We start from the raw sequence: 16743 nt of genomic DNA on the forward strand, positions 1-16743 counted from the left end.
GCTTCACACTGGGACTGGCAGAGAAAAGAGGCGGGTGAAAAATGAACCTGAGGTTTTCATGAGCAAGCCACCCTCTTCATAAATAACCAATAAGTGAGTTTGCTTTATGTGGGCCAAGACAGCTTTGTATCTCTAACATCTGCTTGCCTTGCACAGGCTGGGATACCTTGGAATCAGTCAGCAGGTGGAGAAAGACAGGCCCCACCCTGAAGCAGTGTTTCTCTCTGCTTTCATGGGATAACCCTTCCTGGCCAAGCTATCACAAGGAGAAGAATGCTGTCATAAATTTGTGGGGATATGCAAAATCCTCAGATCAGCATTTAAACAGACTACATCTTCCATTAAATTAAGACTTGCTCCTGAACTGGAATGTTTTCAGAACCTGAAAAAAAAATGAGAAAGCAATGTCTGAGCTTTTCTCCTTTAGGAAATCTCATCCAGGAAGGAAAAGAGAGTTGGGACAATCTGGCAGAGGTTTTCATCAGTCTAGCAGACCAGCAGAGCTGTAGCAGTAAGTGTGAAATGGCCTGCTGGGCAACTGGAGCCACCTGACAAAGAGTCAGTGCCCAAGAACAACATGTAGAGTCCCTCTTCTCTATTCATGGACTGCCTGTGCAGCTGCTTAGTCACCAACCCCATGCACAATGTCCTGACCCACCTCCGACAGGAGAACCAGTAGAAGCCACAGTGACAACAGCCCTGGATACACCTAATCCCAGCCTCCAGAGCAGATCAGGCAATGATGGGGTGTATCAATCATTACCAGTCTTTCAGGTATCACTGAAATTGAGCCAGTCAAGATCTTTGCAGCTAAGTCCTTCTCAGACAGGATGTGCTCACATAAATTGTTGTATTTTTCATTTGTCTGACCACTATCCTTGTGTCAAAACATCTGATGCATATCAGCAAAGACCCCCAGAGATCCCCAGGGTCTCACCTCCCATCATTTTTCATCCAAGGTAGTCTCCTCTGTACCCTCAAAGATATGGGCCAAAGACCCCAGTCTGGCACTAAAAGGCATTAGAAACCATTAAAGGTCCTCTGAGAAGACTACTGAATTATTGTGACTAAAGGCTTCTCATGGATTGTTAAGTTCAAGAATCAAAACAGAACACCTGTGCCTAAATTCACAAAAAAGCAGTGCTCTGGTGTTGAAAGTATGCATCTAAGGGGTTGTTGCGTGTTCTCATTTAGAGATCTCTTTCCAGTTTCTTTCAGACCTGAGACACCAAGAGGATTTCTCAAGTACAATGCTTCCATCTTTTGAGGATACATAATTAAATTCTACATGTGTCCTTACCACCTAGTAACATAGTCCTGACTGGGAACTATCATTGTGTGGCTCAGAAGGGCAATCGAGATGTTCACTTAGTTGCTTTTTTTGTTATTTTGACTTTGAGGCCTAAGTGATTCTGCTTATTTCCATTCCTGTAATTTATTGGAAGTCAGGCATGAAATCACTGACACTGTCAATGAACACACAGACTGACACTAGAGGTATTGTACATTTGACACAGGTTTTATAGTGCTTTATTCTGAACAGTATTTAGGCAAACGAGTACTGAACATATGCAGCAGGCAGTCTTTAGATAGAAATGAAATCTGATTACCATAATCTCTTGTGGAATTTGAAGACTAGTAATTACAATGTTAATTTCAGTCAAGTTGAAGTCCTTATTTCTTTCTCATGCCTTAGACATTGAGTAACTGTAAGGAATTTCCTTAATGCTGAATCCAGAACTAGAAATGGCAGATAATCTGTGCATGAGAAGTGTGGCACTTCCAGTAATAATCCAAGGGTGTTCTAGCCTTGATTTGCATAATGTTCTTTTCCTTAGAATATATACAACAAGATTCCTCTTGTCCCAACTTCCATGTCTGAAGGGAATGAGTCAAAGAAGGCCCCACAGCAGAGTTCAACCTCCCCAGTCTGGGAGCTTCATGCTGAAGAGTCTTCTGGGGACACATAATGTCCCCATGACTTTTGCCTCTGGTGTCCATAGGCCTTGGTGTGGCTGCTGTTTCACAGATGCAAATCCTGATGCCAGCCTGAACTGTTGTAGCTATGCTGCAGAACTTGTCCACTTCTTCAGTGGGTGCTGGCAGGGTCTGGTAGGGCACCCTGGACCACCAGAGTATGGCCAGGTACAGAGGGAGAGCATATCACATGTCCACATTTCCCCTTTTAGGCATTAGGAATCCAGAGAGTGTGAGTCACGAGAGAGAGAGGTTTCACCAGGGAGTAGGAATGCAGCTCTTCCTCCTAGAGCCCTTTCCAGCTCCTGAGCTATCTTAAATCAGGCTCTCACTTCATTTGGGGAAAAAAGTGTCACAGAGGAACAAAATGTTCTTGTTGCTGAAGCTGGGATACTTCTCAATAAAATATGGTGTGTTCTTCACAGTGGAAATTATTCCGCTAAAGGGGAGGAAACAAAAGGAGAGAAACTACTTCTGCTGCATATGTAGAGTACATTGTATTACTCAGCCAATATATATGAACCCCTTAGATTTCCTTTCAAAGGCGATAGTCGGGAAGAAAAGCTTTACAGGAGTGTGCACCACCACAAATGTAATTGTGCTTTTTTTGTAATGAACACGCCCCGCTTAAGGAGAACAGAATCGGCCTGAAAGAATCACGTTGCGAGTTTTGTTGTGTCTAAACAAAAAGATAAATGGATGGTCAGCTTTAAATTCATCTTTGTGCTGCAGAATCCGATATCCAGGTACCTCTCGGGAGTCACCACCTTGTTCATTGACTTCCAAGGAGACTTTATGGATGATCTTTGACACAACCACACCTTTTGTCTCACACATCTCAGAGAAATCTGATGCGCTTTCATTGAAGATATTTGTCATTCCCAGGCTTTCCAGAAGGGGCTTCAGGTCATAGTCACCTTCCACACTAAACTTTGGAAGAAATACATTCACTTTGGTGTTGGCCATCATGCTGGGATTCGTCCACTGTAATAATGTCTCAGGGGTCAGTGCCTTTTCCAGCTGAAAACATAAACGAACAAAGGAAATTAGTGAGCAGTCTGAGGAAAGTGAAAGGAGAAAAGAAAAGACCATTCCTGAACTTCTCACTCCTATCAAACCTCCAAAAAATAAAGTCCACAGGCAATTTTTGTTTTTGAATTCACAACCATAGCATTCAGGCTTAACATACTCCCAGTTATATTGATTCAAGTATGATTTAATCCATAGGACAGGCCTCTGGAGCAACTCTTCTGCATGTGCATGCTCTGGCAAGCTTTTGATAAGCAATCACCACAACAACCATACAAAGGAACCTGAGGAAGACAGTCCTTACCCAGGTTACACCTGGCCAACTGGCAGAGATCCAAAAGTCTTTATTCCTGACTCTAAAGAGTAATGAAATTGCTGGTATTTGGGACACAAAATCCAAACCCAGAGCCTGATCTCAATCAAACATGCAGCAATCAAGCAATTTTTTTTTTAAACTGGAAAGGGAGGAGGCAGAATGTCAGGCCACAACAAATTGGTATCATGAAAGGCCCCATTTGCATTTTATGATAGGTGTGTTCTGTAATTTACTCCAACATATAAAAGCATCTTACAGCTGCAAAGACAGATCCTTCCTGCCTCTAAAATTTGTGGCCAGTTGTACAAATTACAAAGGAGACTTAAGTGATCATCAGTCTTTTAATCCTTAAATAACTTTACTATTAATTAATATTATTAATTACTTAGTCCTTAATAAACTTTGAATGGGTTGAAAATATGTCGTAAAATTTTCATAGAGAAATTACATAAGAAATTGTTGATCTTTAAGAAATGTTGTATTAATTTTCACATTTATGTGCAATTGGTAATTAAAAATGGCTCATCTGGAGGCATCTCTGCTCAAAAACTTGGAGAAGTGTAAGACCTTAGTAAAATAAATCATGGACACATGTCAATTGAAAAAAAATAAGGATACCAGAAATAAGGGCACCTTCTGCACTTTACACTGTTTTCTGTGCATTCCCTATCTAGATCAAAGCTTCATGTACAACCTCCCACTGGACACAGTGAAAATGATGATGCCACAAATATGAGAGGAGGAACAGAGAAACAGAATGAGATGATAAATTCACAGGAAAGTTACTTTGTGTTTCCTTATGCATTGCTTCTAAATAACAAAAACATTCCATAAATATATGGCATTATATGGGCTGTTTCCAAGGGAAGTATCATAGCAATTCTATTTTTCTCTCACCTTCTCCAAGCCAGTGGTCTCATCTTCAATCTCTTTGGGCAGGAGAATGAGCATGCTTATATGTTTGTTAAGGCATGGGAGCTCAAGGATGGCAACATTTAAATCTTTTACATAGCCCAGGCAAAAAGTAGCTTCCAGATTCATCATCTGCACTGGCTTAGTTTCAGTCTGCAAAACACAGAGGAAACAATAATTCATTTTAATTCACAGATAAGATGGTGACAGAGGAAAGTTTGTAAGCTTGCATGGAAGGGATACATTGAGTAACCACCAGGGAATTTGTTGGTTTTCACAGGTCATGAAAACAGCAGCAAGAGTTGGCTTTTTACAGTAGGCAGCTTTCCATAGAAAAGTGGAACAGAATTCTACTTAATACAATAGCATACGGGGGAATGTGCCTTAAAAGTGCAATTTATCTAATATTGGTGGCCCTTCATGCCTTTTCACTCAGTACAACCAACTACACTGTCTACAGGGTGTTGTAATGCTAGCAAGTGTCAAGCACTGAGAACAGCTCAACAGTGAAGGTCAAGCTGTTCATTCCAATAATTGATATTTTGGTTCAGGAGTTGAAACAGAATCAGAAGAAATTTTAGGCTTACCTAAATCTCTAAGTCTTTGCTTTTGAATGAAATTAAACAGAACAAAACAAAACACTTTATTTCATAGGGAAAACTTTAAAACTGTTCTGTCCACATGAAAGTGTTCAAAATACAAATTCAGTAGAAAAATGTTACTTTAGGGGGAAAAAAATCTTGAGTTGTTTCACTTAAAAAATTTAGTGTGGATTGTGTGATTTTAATAACTTATTTAGCTGGAACTATTGGCTGATGAAGTAATTTATTAATATTTCAGAGAACTTGAAAGTCTGACTTTGCTTATGCATCTCTATATGTGTGTCTATTTGGAATATAATCTCTTTATCCCACAAATGTTGTGCTGTTTTATATCTTGGCTGTAAGTTTTCTGATTACAATATTCACCACTGGTCACAGACTCCTGAATGCACAGGTGCTGCTCCCACATGGACCTCATGGCTCAGCAGGACTGACATGCAGGGAGCTACAGCCCTGAGCCTGACTGGAAAGAGGGAGACTGATGGGATGACATCTCTGAAGAGGAAAACACAGGGCCAGGCACCTAAGGGATGTAGTCAAAGAGGTGACACAACTGTACACATTTCACCAGCTCAAGAAATGCAATGTGCTTCACCTCTGCTGGTTTTTGGATGCAGCCTCTGGTACCTGCAACCTTCCAATCTCTTGGAAAAAGCTACCCATGAGAATTTGCATCTCCTTGCAGACAATGGCTGCTTCTTACCACTTGTACTCAGCTCATGTTGTCTTAACATACTCCCAGGACAGTCTGGGACCGTTGAAACACTGGGTAAGATTAGGTAGAGTCTAAGAATGTCACAGTGATACATATTTTTCATTTCCTCTTATTGGGATTTCCTTAGCTCAAAGTTTGCATTTTCATGACAGAAAAAGTACTTTTTTTTTTCCCCAGAACATACCTTGTTGACTTTAAAAGGACATTCTTTGATCTCTGCCTCTGGGAACTTCTTCATCCAGTTTGTAACAAAATAAGCTGCATTAACTAGAAGAATCTGAGTCTGGTCACTTACACTATCCTCATTCAAAACATTCTCCATTTTTCCTGTGAACAGATTTAAGATGGTTGTTAATACAATACATTAGCAGTATATCAATTGCTTTAAGTGAATATGGTAACATTTCACTGAACTAAACACATTTGTGTCCTGCATCTCACAGATAAAAGATTTTCTTTCTAATGGAAAATTACAAAAAGGATCACTTACTTAAAATTGCAGCCTAATTTTTGATGTGGGGTTTGAGATCAAGGCAGATCTTCTAAATGACATGTTTTGTTGGTTTATATTGCATGTAATCAAAACCACATCTCCTGCTTTTGTTCAGTACCCTAAAGAGGGTGCTGAGTTTTCAGTGAAATTCAACAGGTTTAAGTGAAAAAACACTTTGTCATTTGGAGAGCAAGACTTGAAGGGAAGTTTCAAATTAGCAGCCACTCATTTCTAGACTGATACACAAGAATAAGATAACCAGGATAAAACAAAAATGCTGCTTTGATTACAGTTAATATCCAAAGTACCGCTACAGACTTCAGAATAGGATGTAAATGTCATGACCCACTCTCTCTGTTTTAGACTGGTTCAAGTACTGCCATAAATGACCCTGAATTCAGAGTACTGGGAAGGCAAATCCTGTCTTGGAGGTGCCCAGGCAGGGCCAGGTGCTTCCCCGTGGGCACCTGTGCCAGCCTGGGAAGGACGAGACTCATGCGTGGTGTTTCCAAATTTTCACCACATGAGGGCAACAGGTGGCAACCAACCCTAGGGCCACCTCTGCCAGGGCTTTCACAGGGTGGCAAATGAGAGACCCACACCTGCTTGTGGCACCCTTGCTGGCAAAAGCAGCCGAGATACAAATTAACAGCCTGAAACTCAGAGTCCAACGAGTACTTCCCATTACAATGAAGCTTTTAAAGGAATTAGAGGTTTGGATGTTTTGGTTTTACATGTTGTGATGCTACACAGCCAGGACCTGTCATTCTCCCAGCCTATCCTGCTGCAGTCAAATGTGAGCAGCTTTCCCCAAGGCTAATTCAAGGTCAATCTCACATTTCCACCTTCAGAAGTGCTGCAGCAGTGAAGTCAGTGCTGCTAATCCTCATGAATCCAAATAGTAGGCCTAGTCTCCTTTCACTATGTATTTACTCCTAAAGAGGTATCACAAGGATAAAGATCTTTCTCCAAAGAGGCAAACAGTATTCCCAAGGTTAAGCTGTACCCACCATCAGTCAGCTCTGAAAGGGATTTGTTGATCTTTTCTCGTGTTTCCTCAGTTTTTTCTTTGAACTCCACTAATTCCAGTTCAGAAGGAAAAGGTCTCTTTGTAGAGTTGACAAAGTCCTGAAAGACACAAGTAACCAGTTACCTTAGTTAAGTGCCTTTGGGTAGTCAAGGAGTTCATTTTTATTTGAGGAAAGGTATTAAATAACTGCAGGAGACATCAAGGACAGACAGTGATGCATCCAGCGCATCCCTCCCAAGGTTTTTCAGACCAGTGGTGCTACATCAGCAGTAAAGTTACTGATATTGCAGGAGGGACCATGTTGCCAGAGTTTACAGGATAGAACAACCCTCAGTCCAGGCCTAAGCAAGACTGAGATAGAGGCCAAAGTCTGCTCCCATCACGTCTGTCCTCACCAGGGAAGACACTCATTGCTCTGGGTCCTGGGTGGCTGTAACACAGGCTGAACAGCAGGTGATCTGACCACAGCATCACTGCAGCATGTTGAGTTTTCTGAAACACCTCTATTAGGCTGATGTTGTCCTTGCTTGGGACTCTACTCAGAGACAATTTTGGGGGGGGAAAAGCCCAACACAGAGCATTCTTGTCAGTTTTTTGCAAAGTTCATAAGTTAAAAGGCCAAACACCACCTTCTTCACTTGTGCTGCTTCAATAGTCAGGCTTCTGCCTTCTCAAAGCTTCACTGAAGCTTTTGCAATAATTACTTGGGTGTGTGCACTGGACATACACTTGCACCACCAATTTTCTTTATACTCAGTTTCACTCATACTTGCAATACAAAGACTTTGATGTGGCATAGAAGTTATGTTGCATTCAAAACCAAACTTGCTACTGACCTAAAGCATATTAATGAAAGAATTAAAGGTGTTGTAAGAGTTGCACAGCTTGGGGTCAAGCAGCAGACTCATCTATCCTCCTACAAACCTTTATGGCAGCAGGCAACATTATGCTGTTCATCATTTGAGTCCAGTCAACCAACAACCAAAAGTACAAGAATTAATTTTAAATAACATTGCAATCTGACACCATAATCCATCCACGTGATGGCCAAGTAATTCATAACACCAGGGTTTTCCTGCAGTACTTACTGTGGTAGGATTGAGAGACTTGTCTACAAAGAGCCGTTTAACCATTTTCAGTGCAAAGAAAGAGCTGAGTTTGGAAACATCTGAAGTTATTGTTTGAAACCCAAAAGAAACATCTTTGACATCTTGTAAATGGAGCACCTGTTAAATGAAAATGAAAAAGCACTCAGCATTTTTTTATTATTATTATTGTCTAAACATTCCTAACAGCTAAGCAAAAATTGTTAGTTTGTGACCAGAGCTGTTGCTTTTTATTTTTAAGCTAATAACAGGGCCTCTCACTGTTGTCACTCAAAAATCATTTATGTATTTGGCATGCTCACATAAATCTAAAAACCTGATCCTACCAGAACTTTCACCAAATGCATTTCTTTCCTATGAGCAATCCAAAGAAACCAATAGAGCTGTTCATGCTGCTGATGTGACTTAGTCAACTAAAACTCCATAGTATGGAGTCATAATACTTTTTTCAAACTTACATTCCCACCCAAAATCCTAAAGTTTTTAAGACAGATACGTGAGGGTCTCAGATAATCTCCTTTCCAGAACTGGGCTATACCCTCAAAAATGCTTGACCGATCATCAAGTTTTCTGACTGCTGTGACTAATACATGACATCACATGACATTTCAGCAAGAACTGATCAGATAAAGATAACTGTGTTTGGTTTTGTAGACAGGGTATAAGCATGGGCAGGGCTGCTGACCCACACATGGCTACCTCCCAACTCCTGGGAACGACAAGTCCAGTTCTACGAAATACTGGGATAATGATGCCTTTGTTTGAAAATAACCCTATAAATATGAATTCATCTTTTAATGCCCACTTATTACAGGCTCTTTGATGGTGGCTGTTTCATTAAAGGAAGCCTGTCCACCCTCCTCACTGCCTCAAATTGCCTTATGAAGCACAGCAGGCACTTGTGACCTTCTTTTCCTTTTGTACATCACTACTGCTCTTTCTCCCAGAATCACATCACATCTTCACAGACAAAATTGCTGCTCTGCCATAGTCACCCTTCCATAACCTCCCCTCTCCTTGCTCAGTGGGAGTAGAAGGAAATAAACTCCCATTACAGCAGCAGCACAGCTGTCGTAGCCAACTCCATCTCCTTAGAAACAACTTTCTCAGCTTATTTCCTTTTCCTTCAACAGTTTTATTTCTTTGCATGTTAAGTGCAGGAAGCTTCTGTGCCTGGGAACTAGGTTGGGGGAGAAAGCTACTGCAGCTTCTCTACCTGAAAGAATTTTTGGCACAAGTTTGTTGACCGATGTTCCAGAGTACAGCTGCCAATCTGGCTCCTTTTCTATCTAGTATTTAAAACCCAAGCACAAACTCAGGGGAAAGCAGAAGCTAGAATAGACATGGAAAATAGGAGATATTACACTTAAAAGCATACCAAGCTCTCCTTAGCATCTGTAGTCAGCACTTTTTAAATACCACTAGAGAAATATGAAACACAAGTGCACTTGTGTAACAGAGCTCCACTTGAGGAGGTGCAGGTTAACTTGTTATTATGGAATGGTTCAAAGCAAATTGCAGACACAAGTGAAAGCAAAATAAGGGCAGGGTAATATTTTTAACTTTCCCACCAGAAAGACAACGCTTGAATTTTGAAATGGTAAGGGAGCTTCAGGGTACCATTTAAATTTAAATTTAAATTCTTTTTTTTTTAAATGCTCTTTGGAAAAATGTGCAGAGCTTACAGGATCCATCCCCGAAAGTCTTCAATGCCAGCAATGGAGCAACCTGGTCTAGTGGAAGATGTTCCTGCCTGTGGCATGGCGATTTAAGATCCCTTCCCACAGAAATCATTCCATGATTCTTTCATGGACATATTGCTGTGCAGCTCTGTGAACAGCACAAGACTCCTGTAATCTGTGGCATAAGTAGGAGCACAGAAGGCTGTGCTCAGGGGTACTTTCAGTGAATGAGAAACTACATGGAGGAATTACCAAAGGAGGGAAAATACATTCAAATATATAGAGAGTCTTTCAGAGCCAGGTGATAATCAGCATACAAATGTATATTTAAATTGCATTTCATGCACCTTTAGGTAACTGCAGAAACTGTGGGGACCCTCACTGGGATTAAAAGGATCCAGCTCAATCTCTGCTTACACAGAGGCAGCAGACAAGGCTGGAGGGCTGAATCCCTGCACCACGTAAACTGATTGAATCATGACTGCCATGCTGGATCATGATGCTGGAAACGCCTTGAACATCATGAGCTGCTTGAAAGGAGAAACATGGACTAAATTGTGCCCCTTCTACTTTATCCATCTCCTCTTTACAGTATTGTGGGAGAAAGGGGAAAAGTCAGTGACAGGGCTGCTACACACACTTGCTGCTGACAGCAGTGGCAAAATCATTTTCAATTCTATAAAGCTTAAGCGTTTTTGAATAATGAAAAAACTGCTATCTAGAAAATGCAGTGATCTAAGACAGAGTTTCACCCTTTTGTTGTGCAGGGCCATGGAGTGTGGAACTATTCAAGAAGTTTGGATGGATGATTTGAAATCTGTCTTACAAGGCAACCAGACATCCAGGAGAAAGTTAATGAGAGCTAATAAGACCCCTACAACAGCCATATAACTTTGCAGCCACAGAACAGGTTGCTGACAGCTTACCTGTTTCATCTGCTCTGCAGTATCACCTTTTGTAGCTTTGTATGCCAGAGCCAGAGACGTTGAGGTGCACAATGGGGAAAAAATAATGTTGGCTGTTTTGTCCTTCTCACATAGCTTTTTGAACATATCAACTGCAAAGGCAGTGTTTGCTAGCTGCAGAGCATCCATTGTCATCCTGAAATGGAAGAGAAAAGAGAGATGACTCACTTAGTCTGTAATTCTAGTTCCTGCTGTGGTGGGGCTGGGTCAGAGCATTGAAAGAGGCTGGCACCAGGATCTGGACTGGGTATCTTGGACTTTCAGGATGGGAGAGGAGAGGAGAGGAGAGGAGAGGAGAGGAGAGGAGAGGAGAGGAGAGGAGAGGAGAGGAGAGGAGAGGAGAGGAGAGGAGAGGAGAGGAGAGGAGAGGAGAGGAGAGGAGAGGAGAGGAGAGGAGAGGAGAGGAGAGGAGAGGAGAGGAGAGGAGAGGAGAGGAGAGGTTCAATAATAGTCATCATCTTCAAGAGACAGCAGGCAATGCTATGAGTTATCTAGAGCTAGTATTATCAGAAGCACTTGAGAAAATCTGTGTGGGTCAGGGTGACCCACACACACTGAGTCAAACTGGATCATATATGAATTTAATTTGTTTTTAATTGATACTCTTAAAATGTGCCGACTCAGAAGGTAATTCACCTATGCTCTGTGATCTCCTGGCTCTCAGACAGGTCTTTAATGGTCTCATAACTTCTCCATCTTGCTTCATGGCTAATTGTCCATTAAACCTTTAGCTTTGGTACACGTCCCTCCTCTCAGGGTTGATTATCCCTCGCCTTGCCAGAAGTCTCCAGAAAGCTGTCTGGTCCTGTACGTTGAGATTATTTTAGAAACTTAAAGGAGGCCTTTTAAAAAGTACTGCTGTGTGCCCACCCATCACTGGCACTGTTTTAACTCAAAGATTTTCCTAACCACTCTCAGTAACTGCAGTTACCACAGGGGTGTTACATGACCTGTGCAGTCAGGAAAGGCAAGGCACAGTTGCTGCTGTCCATGCTCTGGGAAAGCCAGAGACTATTCCCATCTTCCAGGCTGCTTTCACATACCCAAAGTTGTACTTTTGTATGAGCACATTTGTGTAGATTCAAGCCAAGAAGGGTGAACCCCAGAATTTCAGTCAATAGCACAAGTCTGGCTTTAGACCAGCAATCACATAGAAGATGACCCCTTTAGTACAGTGAATTTGGCAGTACCATGCCCTCAATACCATGTATCCCTAAAAAAAAGGAGACTGTTAAAACTGGTGCTAAATGGCTCCATCAAAGCTATTGACAGAGACAGAAAGGAAATGGAAATTTTTGCATGCGTTATGCTGCCCAAATGTAGCTGAACATCTGACACCATTGTATAGAGACACTTCAGAGCAGCTGTGGTACTTGACAGTAGTAATGACTTCCAAATAAATTGTGGTAGTTATAAATTTTTATAACTATTTTTTGTGGGAGTAACAGAATGGGCACGTAATTTGCCTGCAACACAGCAGAGAAAGAACTTTGATTTACTTGTAAGACCTGTTTGACTACAGAAGGCCTTTTACAAAATAAATGTCTTTATTTTTATTTTAATTAACTTATACACGTTCTTGGATCTGTTAGGTAGGGCAATTGTTTTACTTGACAACTAGTTTGTTTTGGGCTAAAACATGCAGCATAAAAGTTTAGTGAAATGCACTGCATTTAATCAAGTTTAATAAAAGATACAGTGGCATTAAACCAAGGCTTTTTAAGTCAGAGTTTGAAAAGCACACCTAACCAGCCCTGCACTCCTGCAAAATGTTCTGACTGTTGGTATTAGCAACAAACTGCTTGCTAACAAATCCACTCCCACTGGGGGGAAGAAAAAAATCAAACAAGAAAAAGAATCTGTCTTGAAGATGGCAAACATTGAACATATTTCACTGGAGAAACTTATCCCCACATGAAAATCCAGAGGAGTGTGCTTTGCAAAATCCTGAGGTTTTGTCAGACTCGGAATTCAGAACGGGTCTGGGTGGACTTGTCTCCCTTCCAGTGCTCTGGCAGTCTCTGGCAGCTGCTTGGTAAAGAGGAATTTTCCATGGGAGTTTCCATTTCACAGCATCAGCAGGCACCGAGCTGATGTCACAATGAGGTTCAGGAAACATCTCAGAGATCTTATGGGTGTAAGAAAGGACCAAGTGCCAGCCCAGCACCACAACCACCCGCCTCGCTTACGCAGACACCATTTCTCAGCCAGGAGAGCAACTAATTAGCAGAAAAGTCGAGCTTGCCAGCAACCATGGGCTCAGCACACACCTTAAGGGAGGAGAGCTTTAGACAGGACAGTGGCAAAAGACAGAACAAGTCTGAAGGACTGAGAATGCTGATGAGGCAGTAACTTGGAACAACGGGGCAAAGAAGCAAACATAAAATCATTCCTTTAAATGCCTCCTTGCAATTGCTCATCACAAATGTGCTCTTTTGTGCCCATGCATGTCTTAAATAAATTCCCCTGCACAGGCTACCTACCTTATCTTTGCCATTAGCTCAGCCATTCTCACATGAACAGACAATACACTCCTATACTGTGTCTGATTCTCAATCTCTCTCTCTCTGCCCCACCCCACTCCACCCCCCAAAATTGAAGATTTGGGGCAAGTACTAACTTCACAGGTATTTCTAACTGGAAAATTACCCAGGGAACCAAGAATGCGTCATTCAGTAAATATCAACCACCCTCAAAAAGACAAATAATACAAAAAATCTCATGAGTCATGCAGTACACCCAAAAAACATTTAATTTGGAGTTTAATTTAATTTTAATGGAGTATATTATTTAGTATTAGCTGACATGATATTATTCTATTCAGGCCTCTGGATATTCCTTACAGGGTAAAAATCAGTATGAAATCATGCCTAATTAAAGGTATCCCTTGTTCCTTTCTGGCTTAATGTTGACTTTGAGATGTAGATGCACTACCTGTGTTTCACTTCCTTGGGTTGCAAGACATCCAGAGTAAGAAAATAAAATAGGAAATTTTACATAATTGAATTAAATTCTTCTTCCTTATGCCAGTTAAAAGCTGCACCATGGCTTAAAAATTCCTCTGGCCTCATGAGTAACTCTCATACTATTCATTGGATGATTTTTTATAAAGTTTCGATGTTTCTTTTCAGTGAGAAAAACAGGAGGTATTTCATGGTGAACCTTTTATGTACCTTTGTTCATCCAGTAACTGCTGATTCTCTCAAGGCTTCTTTGGAGGAGAGTGAAATTGTTTCTGGTAGTGGCAAAGCTCTCTATTCTAATTTCTTCCTTTCGATGCTATCATTGAAATAAGGACCAATCAGGGCATTTTGTTGGGGAAAAAAGCTCAGTTGCACCCTTGACCTTGAATTATTGGCTGGGCAGCAAAGAATAATCTCTATTCCACCATCTTTTTCAACTGGTCAGTCTGTTTTTTATTCTCCATTTATTAATGACTATTATATTATGTTATATTTATTATATTATGTTTAAGAGCTTACAACATTCATAATACGAAAAGAATTTACAGTATTAAATATTAAAAAAATCTTTAATCTCTTTAAAGCCTTGAGCACCCCAAGCCTTGCAAGTCCAGTAAAGCCAGTTCATGCAAGGTGAGAAGGGCTGACGCTCCCGGTGAGAGGAAAGCCCATTAGCTGCCCATTAGCAGTCTCAGAAATCAGACATAGCTCCTGAGCCAGTAATCACAGGGAACCCTCAAACAGGGAGGAGTCAAAACACTGAAAATGAAATTTTAAAAAGGCCTGCTGCAAGGATTCTCATTGGATGCCTCCTTTCCCAGGAAAGCAGACAATCAGCATTTCCAGAAAGGCCTGCAGCACTGGGGCATCTTCTAAGCACTTGGAGTTTGCGATCCACCCAACTTTATTTAAAACTGTGACTGTCACAGTGTGAAAGAAACATTTTCAGATACAGAAGAGAGCTGAAAGGCTACAGAACCAGTTCAGAAAAACCTGACTTAAACTTGTTTATTGGTATAAGACACCGTTTTTGCTTAGTCACTCTTGGATTCAATGACAACTACAACAAACCCCCTCCCAAAAAAAAAAAAAACCAACAACAGGGAGGCTTTTATTACTATCTGCTTACTAAGGGAAAATCAAAATATAACTTATATTCAAAAATATAATCACAAGAATAGCAACATCTCTGTGCAAATGTCTGACAAGTCAACTTAGTTGTATGGCAGGAATAATCCAATAAAGCAGAACCAAGTATTTATTTTATTCTTCTCTTGGTTAAGCAGTCTTTCCAAGAGAAGACACCTGTGGCAGATAAAGCTTAGATAATGCTGGCCATCCAGTCCTGGGGGATATATTTGGTTTATATCTCAGGAGCTGTGAGTGCCAGTGCTGTAGTCTCTCCAGTCGAAACAAAATTCCAAGAGGATGAATTATATAAAACAACCCACATGCAAATTTCACAAGTGAGGCATTAATATTGAAACTAGATCAAGAGTTTAACATGACCCTACTTCAGCTCTTACTCAGCATACATGATACAAAGGAATGAAAAGATTTATCTGAGCCTTTTCTTCTTCTACAGAAATGACAACTCTCCACCTGGAAAATTACCTGGATAAAAAACCAAGGACAAAATTTTGGCTGAACAGGCATCGAGGAGTGCAAGACATCAGACTGATGTGGGACCAGAGCATCTCATATGGTTGAGGAAAAAGCATTGTCAGCAACAGAGTGGAGAAAGTCACTCCAGGAAAGAAAGAGAAACAAGCCACTGCAACATGCTTTGTTGTACTTCAATAGCCAGTGAACTGTTCAAACTAAATGGTCACACTGAAAATAAATGTGTAATTACTAGGCCTAAGCTCCTATCCTTCACTTTAAACAAGTGCAGATTAGTCACTTGGTTAATAACTCAGAGCAAACAGAGCAGAGCGTACACATCTCTTCAGAAAACGAGAGGAATATTCCTTTCTAGCAGGGGCTTACAAACCAACCTAAATCCTACTTTGGCATATGGAGGATTTTCATGGCATCATACACAACCTGCTTTTTCGAATATGGGAATAGCCATTTGCAATAAACCACCACATTTTAATAATTCCTAATGCCCTTGCTGTCTCACCTGCCAAATCTTATTCACTGCTTCCAACGAATCTTTCCAAAAAAAAAGAATCCTAGCATAGCAATTGCAGCAGTTTTGAAATGAAACCAAAACAGTGTCGATTGGGAAGGCAAAAAAGCTTCTTGGATTCCACGTGTACATTTCTGGCACAAATTTCCTTATCCCACTCCCTCCATGCAATTATGTTTCACAGCCAAGATTTGTTAACTTTTAGCTCAGCATAAATTAAAGTATCAGAGAAAGAAAAAAGCCGTACTTACTTTGCAAGGCTATAATCCTGGAAAACGAATCAATGAAGTGAGCACAGCACAAAGAACCAGCTGCCCGTGCAGAAACCTTGCTGAGCAGAAGACTCTGTTACTTGCCTACTCATTGACACCACTCCCACTTTCCCAGCCTAATTTGTGCACACACACACTCCCTCTCAACTCTCGCTTTTTTTTCCCCTCCCTTAATCATTCTTCGTGGCAACTCCTACATTGGAGGAGCAAAATGATTCACACCAGAGTTGTCTTTGCCTGCCCAGCCACTGAAGACAACAACAAGCTCTGGCAGGAAAGAGCAGCCCTGTGTGTTGCGTTCAGCAAGCGCAGTACAAAAGGCAGCAGACAAGAACGAACGAAGGAGCGAATGCAGGAGTTGATGAGCAACCTAAAGATCTTCTCAGCAAAACCAGCACTCCAAGAAACTCCAAGTGGAATTACTGCTATTTGCTGAAAAATTGTAATAGTGAAAAAGTGACCCAGAAGAAAACCAAAACACATACAAGTGTGTGGCTGGGCACTTTGCATCTGTATATGCATTAAGGCAGTATCTTAACTCTGCCCA

The 16743-nt window shown here is 41.1% G+C and overlaps 1 protein-coding gene across 1 annotated transcript; it reads right to left on the reverse strand.

Moving 5' to 3' along the window:
• Nucleotides 1-1498: 1498 nt before the first annotated feature.
• Nucleotides 1499-16289, reverse strand: SERPINB5 (serpin family B member 5). Its single transcript, XM_066545580.1, has 7 exons — nt 16176-16289; nt 10789-10963; nt 8163-8300; nt 7055-7172; nt 5736-5878; nt 4220-4387; nt 1499-2997 (listed from the first exon to the last, which is right to left on the reverse strand). Exons 2-7 carry the CDS (start codon nt 10960-10962, stop codon nt 2605-2607), a joined length of 1134 nt encoding a protein of 377 aa, XP_066401677.1. The 5' UTR covers nt 10963; nt 16176-16289; the 3' UTR covers nt 1499-2604.
• Nucleotides 16290-16743: the final 454 nt, after the last annotated feature.

This window comes from Molothrus aeneus, chromosome 1 (assembly GCF_037042795.1).
Source record: "Molothrus aeneus isolate 106 chromosome 1, BPBGC_Maene_1.0, whole genome shotgun sequence".
Classification (NCBI taxonomy): domain Eukaryota; kingdom Metazoa; phylum Chordata; class Aves; order Passeriformes; family Icteridae; genus Molothrus; species Molothrus aeneus.